The sequence below is a fragment of the Lynx rufus genome, unplaced genomic scaffold (assembly GCF_022079265.1).
Source record: "Lynx rufus isolate CCGP_SWC_20201006 ecotype Redwood Valley unplaced genomic scaffold, mLynRuf1.p SCAF_5, whole genome shotgun sequence".
Classification (NCBI taxonomy): domain Eukaryota; kingdom Metazoa; phylum Chordata; class Mammalia; order Carnivora; family Felidae; genus Lynx; species Lynx rufus.
The window spans coordinates 9709573-9718313 of NW_025814867.1; the positions used below are offsets into that span (position 1 = coordinate 9709573).

The 8741-nt window shown below is 51.1% G+C and overlaps 1 protein-coding gene across 1 annotated transcript; it reads right to left on the reverse strand.

The window, feature by feature from the left end:
- Positions 1-3076: 3076 nt before the first annotated feature.
- On the reverse strand, positions 3077-7327 carry CCK (cholecystokinin). Its single transcript, XM_047098818.1, has 2 exons — positions 7114-7327; positions 3077-3210 (listed from the first exon to the last, which is right to left on the reverse strand). Exons 1-2 carry the CDS (start codon positions 7325-7327, stop codon positions 3077-3079), a joined length of 348 nt encoding a protein of 115 aa, XP_046954774.1.
- Between the last annotated feature and the right edge of the window lie 1414 nt (positions 7328-8741).

Sequence of the window (8741 nt, forward strand, 5' to 3'; positions counted from 1 at the left end):
CAGATGTTCAGGTTCCCCACCCCCACTCACTGCGCTCTGTCAAGTCCCCTCAGTGCCCCCCGCAAATTACCACCCACGCTAATTCAGTCTAATTCAGACTCGCGCAAACACCGCTTACAAATGAGTCTCCGAGCCTGTTCTCTGCCAGACGGGGGCTCTAGGTGACCCCATGAGAAGTTCAGAACCAACCGCTTCAACCCTGGAGCTGCCATGTTGTGCGTGGCAAGTCACTTGGCCTCTCTGAGCTCCAGCTTCCTCTTTGAAGGGTAGGGTCATCGTCGCTGGCAGGATTGGGACAGTGTCCTGCGATGGTGCCCACGAGGCCCCTTGTACAGAGTCCTGCACCCAGAGGAGCGAGAAAACGTTCTTTTCCTTTCTGTCTCCTGTATTAGGAAGAACTGGGAAAGACTTTGAAGAGCCAAGGGGATTCGTGGGTGTCCTTTCAGTGGGACTCTGCGCATTGATCCGATGCTGTTGAGGTCTGTGTTTCTGATGGCACTACTTTGAAAGCCATAGGAAACCACAGTCATGCAAATAATTCTTGTCTATAGAAACGTAAGTGAATATCGTCCCCTAAAAATACAGGGAATTTCTGTCCCGGATAACAGATTATTCCAAACATTACATTCTACTGGCCTAAGGGTACGAACCAGCTTGGTGTCTCTCAGCAAATTCATTTCAGCATTCTTGATGCCTCTATGTGTCTGTCCTACAGATTCTTCTTTGAAATGATATGACCTCTCAGTGGTCTCTTTATTAATGAGTTAGACATCTTTGTTTTTTAAAATTATTTATTTATTTTTGTTTTTCAATATATGAAATTTATTGTCAGATTGGTTTCCATACAACACCCAGTGCTCATCCCAAAAGGTGCCCTCTTCAATGACATCTTTGACATGTGTTCGTTTATATTCGTGTGGCTCATGTCTGTATCTTTGACAATATTTTACCATCTACTTCCCTGAGGATTTATAAATCACTAGGTCAGATCAGACCTTTGTCACCCATTCCCCACTGCTGATTTAATATTCAATTCCAAATCCTTCCCCATCCCCCACCCCAACACACACGCACACACACACACACACACTCATCCCCATCTATACCCAAGATCTCTCACACACCCAGAAAAAACTTGTTTTGCGAGGTGTGTGTGCTCTGTGCTAAAGATGTACGCACCTGGGTGTTTAGCCAGGGCTGGGACCCCTGAGATCTGAAGCAGTCTTTGAGACCAAGTTGTAGGGACTGAATGAGGTAATGGCTCACAAGGGGACAATATAATGTGTTGTCCGTTCAGAGTCTAAGTTTTACACTGAATTCTGACTTCAAGTTAAAGAATGCAAGGACCAGGGGCATCTGGGTGGCTCAGTCGGTTGAGCGTCTGACTTCGGCTCAGGTCACGATCTCACGGTTCGTGGGTTCGAGCCCCACGTCGGGCTCTGTGCTGACAGCTCGGAGCAGCTCGGAGCCTGGAGCCTGCTTCCGATTCTGTGTCTCCCTCTCTCTGCCCCTCCCCCACATGAGCTCTCTTCCTCTCTCTCTCTCAAAATAATAAATAAACACTAAAAAAAGAAAAAAAAGAATGCAAGGACCCAGTCTTCCTCTGAGGACTTTCCCGGTGGCCTTCTGGTGTCAAGAAAGATGGCACTGAGGGCCTGGGGAGGACCCCGGGCTGAGTGTGGCCCGTCCAGGACCGGGTATAGATGTGCCAACGTTCTTCCCAACGTCTGTTCCCTTTGGGGCTGCATGTCCTGCTGCATCAGGCCACCTGGGGCCTTTCCCGGATTGGAACCCGAGGTTTCTGGAGGCCTCGGCCAGGAGGCATGGAAAGGCTGCACTGTGGGTGGCTGGTGTCTGTCTCTGGGTGTCCTCTTGAAAGAGTTTCTCTCACAGACCCCTGCAGAGACTCACCGGCGGGATCGGTCCAAGAAAGGAGAGCTTCTGTGCCGGAGAGCTACCAGGATCACCCGACCGGCCCTGAAATATGTCTCTGGGATATGGGGAGACCCAAAGGAGTGTAATCACAGGCTCCCCTGTAGACCACGCAGCCCCAAGTGTGGTCGGGACCCACAGCACTGGTACCACCCGGGAGCTTGCTCAGGCCCGAGGCCAGACTTGCCGCATCAGAAGGTGCAGGCTACCAGACTTCCCTGGTGATTCGTGTGCACTCCAGAGTCTGGAAGGGCTGGGGTGCTGGGGGTCACACTCCCTAGGAGCGATCGTCTGTGAATCTCATTAGCTGGGGAACTGTGGGCCCGTCCCTTCCACCTCTCAGAGCGGTTTCCTCGTCTCTAAAAGAAGGACGATAACCTCTGTGCCACAGGGCCGTGGAGGGGTCAAAGGTGTGTGAAAGCACTGACAGCATTGCTCCATAATTTGGCTAAAGGCCAAGAGAAGCCAAAGAAACCCTGGCGTGGGAGGGGGTAGATGCCTCCGGAGGGGACGGGAAGATGGTGCGGCTCCACCTTGGGACGGATCCCGAGCTGCCTTTCTGGTCTTTACCCAGGCGAATGAGTGTTCGCCACAAGCAGGACACGTTCTCTTTCTGCAGGGGAGCCCAGCCGGAGCCCCAGGCCCAGGGTGGCCAGGGCTGGGCCAGGGAGCTGACCCAGGAGGCCCTTCCACTGGCCGTTTTGCCTGCAGCAGGGGAGTCCGCCCCATGCCCGCCCTCATTTCCCAAGCCCTCTCTGGGACCATCTACCGTAGGGATTTGTCCTCGGGCACCGTGTACCGGGCGGCCCTCCTTGAAGGTTCCGAGGATCAAATGGAGTCCTTTGCACTCAACAGACACAGGGAACTGGGGGGCAGGATGAAATCATTTTAATAGCATAGCAACACTTTAGGACCAGGTGTCACAGACGAGGAAAATGGTTTGTCTTCCGCTCGTACAATTCCGGTGAGGGGTGAGGTTGTAGTGAACAAGATTACGGACATAGTTTTCACATTGAAAACGTAATAAATAGGTACTTAAAACGTCAAACTTCAGAGACAATGGGTCGTGAGTGTCATTGTTTTCGTAATCTGCCTCCTCTGAGCCAGGAGGTCGCTTCCTGGCTGCTGACAAAGGTGGGGGCCCTTAGGACGGGTACTCGTACTCCTCAGCACTGCGCCGGCCAAAATCCATCCAGCCCATGTAGTCCCGGTCGCTTATCCTGTGACTGGGGTCCAGGCTCTGCAGGTTCTTAATGACGGACATTCGGCCAGAAGGAGCTACAAAGGGCAGGGGAAGAGGAAACAGGGCCATTATATCTAGGAGCATCACCAATTCAATCTGAGAGGAGCGCAATGGGAAAAGCCAGACAATTTGTAACATGCACTTTCTTAAAGGTATCAAAGAGTTACCAAGCAGTGGGACTGCTGGCCCAAAATCTCAGAGAAGACAAGGACCCAGGTCTGTGTAACCAGGGAGGGTAACATTTGCTAGCTATGGTTGTGGTTTCTAATCTGTAAGGATTTCAGTGGATTCACTGACCGTGGCCTTTCACAGCCGGGACCTGCCTGGTCTTTCTACCCCTGAAGGGTGTTTTCTCTTACGTAGCTGGCCCTCAGCAGACGTCAAACAAGGATTTTCTTGGTACTTACCCATTTCTGAAGTTCACTCCTTAATATCCCGAGCATACTTGACTCTTGTTAAGGTAACACAATTACAGTATTTTGATGTTAGAATGGTTAAAAAAAAATGGAGTCAAGTCCTACCACTAGACAAATACCATTTAAAAATTAATTTTAAAGCTACCTTCTTTTTAAAAAAATGATATTGAGAGAAAGGCACACTGTCAGATTATAAAATCTTACGTCAGTAACTGACAGAAGAGTGGGCAGAAAGGCAATAAGGAAGTTATTTAATTCAGCCCTTTTGATCCAAATGCAATAACTGAATGAGAAATGGGCCTTTTGGAACTGGAGTTAAGTCCTCGGGAACAGGATGACTCTCATGTATAATTCACATTGAGGGAGAAGGGACACGAAAGAGCAGTTTCTTTGGAGACCTGACATAGTCCTAGGCCAAGGGTCACAGACAGAGGCCTCCCGGGTATGAAATCAGTAGAAGCCCTTCTTCTGTGCAAGCCAAGAGGCAAGCAAGTCCCTCAGGGACCTCGAAGGGCCAAGCCCAGGGGACTTTAAGAGCACAGTGATGGAAGACCACCCCATGCTTCCTATTGGATCAGGGCACTGCGTCCCCACTGCTTGTGACGCTGGCATTCAGCCCTTCTGTATGAGGCTGCCCCTGCCAACTCCCACCCTCAGGCTGCAAAGAGTCAGACAGACCGTGGCTTATTTAGTGACACATGACCTTGCATAAGCAGTTCCTCTATCTCATTGGATAATCAAGTAAAGCCAGCTAAATTAAAAACCAGAAACAATTATACAGAGCCATGTCCCCACCCATTCTTTTCCGCCCCCCACCCCACCTCAATCCCTTCCCAGCCTTGGAATCCGAGAGTCAATCCAGCACATTCCAGCCCCTTGCAGATATCTCCAGCCTATGCACAAGGAAGAGAGCCCCAGCTATTGAATTGCTCAACATCTTTCAGGTAAAAGATTAGTCCTCGCACTAAAAAAATAAAAACAAAAAAACCCTGCAGTCGAGTTATCTGTACACAGTCATGGAAATACGGCCCATCTTCCTGCCTGCCGCGGATGAACACCCCCACCAAAGGCTGGCACGGCCCCAAGTTCCAGTTAATGAGGCGAAGTGGCAGCTTCCATGGGCACAAGCAGCCTGGGTTCTTGGCGGGGGCACCACGTTAAGCCCTGGTGGCTGTGCTCCTTACACACCTCAATTTCCCCATTCCACACACAGCTCTGCGCTCACAGCGTGTGCATCTACCGGGGTCCTCGCTCACTTCCCCAGTGCAGACGAGAGTAGGGACTTACAACTGGTTTATGGAACGGAAGTGAAGGACCTGGCTCCTTTAAACTTGAAAACCCCGAATGGGAAGCTGAATGGCTTCTGGACCCTCTGGGGAGGGCAGGGCCTGGACGGACTCTCAGATGTGCAGAGTCGGCCTAGATGTGCGGAGTCATGTGGCTTATGCATTCTCAGAGTCCTGGCTCCCACAGTGACGAAGAATAAGCGAGCTTACTGCACAGGGCTGCTGGGGGCTAACCGTACAGGTGTTACAGCTGTAGCATGAGAGCTTTGCTGGGCGCGGGGCAGGTGTATGCCATATGTCCCCGTGCTCCCTCAATAGAATTGCTTCTCCTCAGTCACTGAAAGCTTTGCAGACAATCCCTAATGATCAACTCTTGAGCACTCCTCAAAGAGTGCGTTATCGCGTTTAGGGTCTTTAAGCACAACAGTTGAGTAAATACCCAGCATGATAATCAAAGTAGTAAAATAGTCAAAGAAACTGTCGAGGTGTAAATATTTATCCCCGGTTCATATTCGTCAAACAGACGAGTCTGATTGTTTCCTAGCCAGTGCTCATGGTGGATGTCAGCAGCTAGGGGAGGCAGAGGCTGCCATTCCCACGTGGGTTTGGTTGGTGCCACAGGCTGAAGGCCAAGGGAGAAGGTGGCTGAGAAGAGGTGCCGGGAAGAAGCTTCCCGCTAAGATTTGTAGCGTAAAGCTGCTGTCAATGTCAGTTCTGGGGAAATGGTGTGGTAACTGGCTTCCTTCCCGGACCTGTTTCTGGTGGTTTTTTCCCTAAGGTGGGGAGGTGGCTCCAGATTATGGCTCCATGAAAAACCTACGCTATTTCAGACTGGTCTGGCTGAAGTTCAGCCTACCTCCAAGGACAGACATTAAGTTATCGTGATGCAGACAATCAGCAAGAACTCAAAAAGTTTTCAGACTTCCTCTGTCATCTGACTAGTATTTCCACATCTCTCGATTCAATTAGCTGGAGAGCAAAACAGAAGACGGAAGCTGGGACAATTTCTCAAAGAGAGGACAAAATGTAACACATCATCTTCTGCTTTGTTTTGTTTTCTTTTGTTTTCCTTCTGAACTCCCCTGGTCAAAAAGCCCCAATCTTACCTTCATACGAAACCATCAGAGACTCTGGAAAGCTGAGCCCATCATTTCCTCCTTGTCTAGTCAAGCCACGAGCTAAGCTTCAAATCCAGGTCCCGGCACATGAGAGGGTAAGGGAGCCTCATGGGAAAGGACCCCCTCCCACCCCTCCCAGCAGCATTTTTTTGTGGTTTATTGTCCAGCCGTGTCGGTCCAGTTTAGCCTACTGCCTCACAGCCTGTGTCGACCATAAGCGTCACTGTGGATCAATTTGGTAGAAAAAAACTGCCCCGGTCCCAATCATGATTCCTAAGGAGCACACAGATGAATGAGCCTCCCTCTGAATCACACAAAGAGCTAGAAGGGACCTAGGGGAACTCTAGCCTCATCCCTGCTTTATAGATGAGACAGGCCCAGGAGAGGGGCAGGGTTGACAGTATGGCACTCAGCTAGTGAGCCCCCCCAGTCACCTTATTCCTGGAGAAAGACTTTGATGCTGAGAAATCTGTGGCTTGAGGGCTCCTGCTGCAACTGGGACCATTTCTCCAACAGCAAAATAAAAACAAACAGGTCTGTCTATTGGGGACCTGATTCTTTCCTCCTGTTATGTTCTTCTGGGAAACCTGACACGTTGTCACTTCTTTTTAAACGGTTGCAGTCAGAACTCAAACGTTTTCTCAGCATTGATTCTTTCCTGCCAGGGGGCTTTCAAGTGTCAGCGTCAGAGTGGCTTCTGATTCCTCTGCATTTTCAGTAGAGGCTATGTAGTAGAACTGCAAACCTTTTTTGAGTCAGTAATTTGCTCTGCAATTACCTTTTAATGTCTTCATAATGTGGTGTTGAGCTTAAACAGCAACACGTACCAAAAGTTAGTTTCAAGAAAGCTTTTAAAAACGGTTTTCCCCAATAAATGTAATCTTCCACACTAGCTCTCAGTTGGCTACAAAGGACGCACAGAAAACCACACTGCCCGGTGCAGTACAATTGGGAAAAGAAAGTGAAAACCCTTTCGGCCTAACGCGCAGCCCGGGTTCCGTTTGGAGAGGTTACGCACCTCCGTCCGCCAGACGCTAGGGAAGAAGGTCGGGATTGGGAGCCCCGCGCGGGGGCGGAAGTGAGGGATAAGGACCCTACAGATGAATGAGCATCCGTACCTTTCCGGGCCTGCTGGATGTATCTGGCCAGCAGCGCGCCCAGGTGCGCTCGGGGCTCGCCGTCCACCTTCTGCACGGCCCTCAGCTGCCGCCGGAGCGCTTCCTCCTCCTGCTGCGCCCCTGGGCCCGCAGGGTCCGCCGCGGGTACCGGCTGCGCCAGGGCGCCCGCCGCCAGTACGGCCATCAGCACGCACAGGCACACGCCTCCGTTCATGGCTGCGGAGAGCGAGGAGGAGGGGACGTGAACGAAAAGGTGGGGCGTCGCGGCCTCTCGCGGAGGGTCAGGGCACCTGGGGTATGCAAAAGGGGGCTCAGTCCAAACGCGCGGGGCTCCAGACCCGCCACACTTGCGCAAGCTCTAGGGCACGAGGGCTCGCCAAGCGCCGCCAAGCGCCGACGGGAGCTCCGAGCGCACTCCTTTTGTCTTTTGGGTGAACCACACCCGGTGCCCCGGTGTGGGACGGAGACCCTGTCTTCTGCCCTGGTGAGCAGAAGGAAAACCTTCTGTTTTCCTTTAGTGCCAGAAAGTGTTCTTAAAGCGTCTGTCTTCTAACTGGAAAAGCAAGAGATTAATTAAAGATGGGAAGGAAAATTAGCTGGAGAGAAGACTCCGTGGGAGAAATGAGATCCCTGACAGCTAAAAAGCTTTCATAAACGGCGAAAAATGAGTAGCGCAGTTTAAAATGTGGGAACAGTAGGGGCGCCTGGGTGGCTCAGTCGGTTAAGCGTCCGACTTTGGCTCAGGTCATGATCTCGCGGTCCCTGAGTTCGAGCCCCGCGTCAGGCTCTGTGCTGACCGCTCAGAGCCCGGAGCCTGTTTCAGATTCTGTGTCTTCCTCTCTCTCTGACCCTCCCCCGTTCATGCTGTCTCTCCCTGTCTCAAAAATAAATAAACGTTAAAAAAAAATGTGGGAACAATAAATAAAAGCCATATTTATAAAGTTTCTTTAAGATGTAGATGGGAATTGGCAGTAAACTACCACGCAAACCACAAGAATGGCTTTTCAAAATCAGAAATGTGCGCTCCGTCTTCAGTCGTTGGCAAAACTCCGATCCACGAGCAGGTAACACTCGCACGTTTCGATCCCCAAAGCCCTGAATTTTTCTGCAACGCTTAGAAAATGAGTTTAAATCTTAAAACCTCTTGGTAGTTTATTTGAAGAGATCGCAAAGTACCTGGCACTTCTGTGCAACATCTAGCAAACCCCACTTTGCATGCTAATCCCAGCAAATAGATATTCCGGCATTGCGTGCTGCTGAGAACAAAGCAGGCGCTTGGAAGTCTCTCCATCAAGCTCTACCCACCCAGACCTCCTTGTTGTCTCTGACCTCGAGAAATGTCTTTCGAGCTGTCGGAAAGAAGACACAGCAAGCAGAAAAACGGAAAGGGTGCAAAACTGAAGACAGTATTCTTCAGCCAACTTAACACTTGGATCCCCCGCGGGAGAGTGCGGAACCTACCTTCAGAGTAGGACGCAGCTGGCTTCGCGTTTCCACCGGAGCGGCGGGGAGCCCAGCCAAGTTCAGGGTGGGCCGGCAGGAGGCTGCTGCTTAAATAGCCCCTCCCGGCGCTGTTAGCCAGTCATCTATTTACCCAGCCTTGACGCAGACGGGCAGCACACGTGCTC

Coding starts and splice junctions, on each gene's coding strand:
- CCK (XM_047098818.1), bottom strand. CDS start 7,327: ATGAACGGAGGCGTGTGCCTGTGCGTGCTGATGGCCGTACTGGCGGCG. Junction 3,211..7,113: donor CATCCAGCAGGCCCGGAAAG/GTACGGATGCTC, acceptor TGCCCTTTGTAG/CTCCTTCTGGCCGAATGTCC.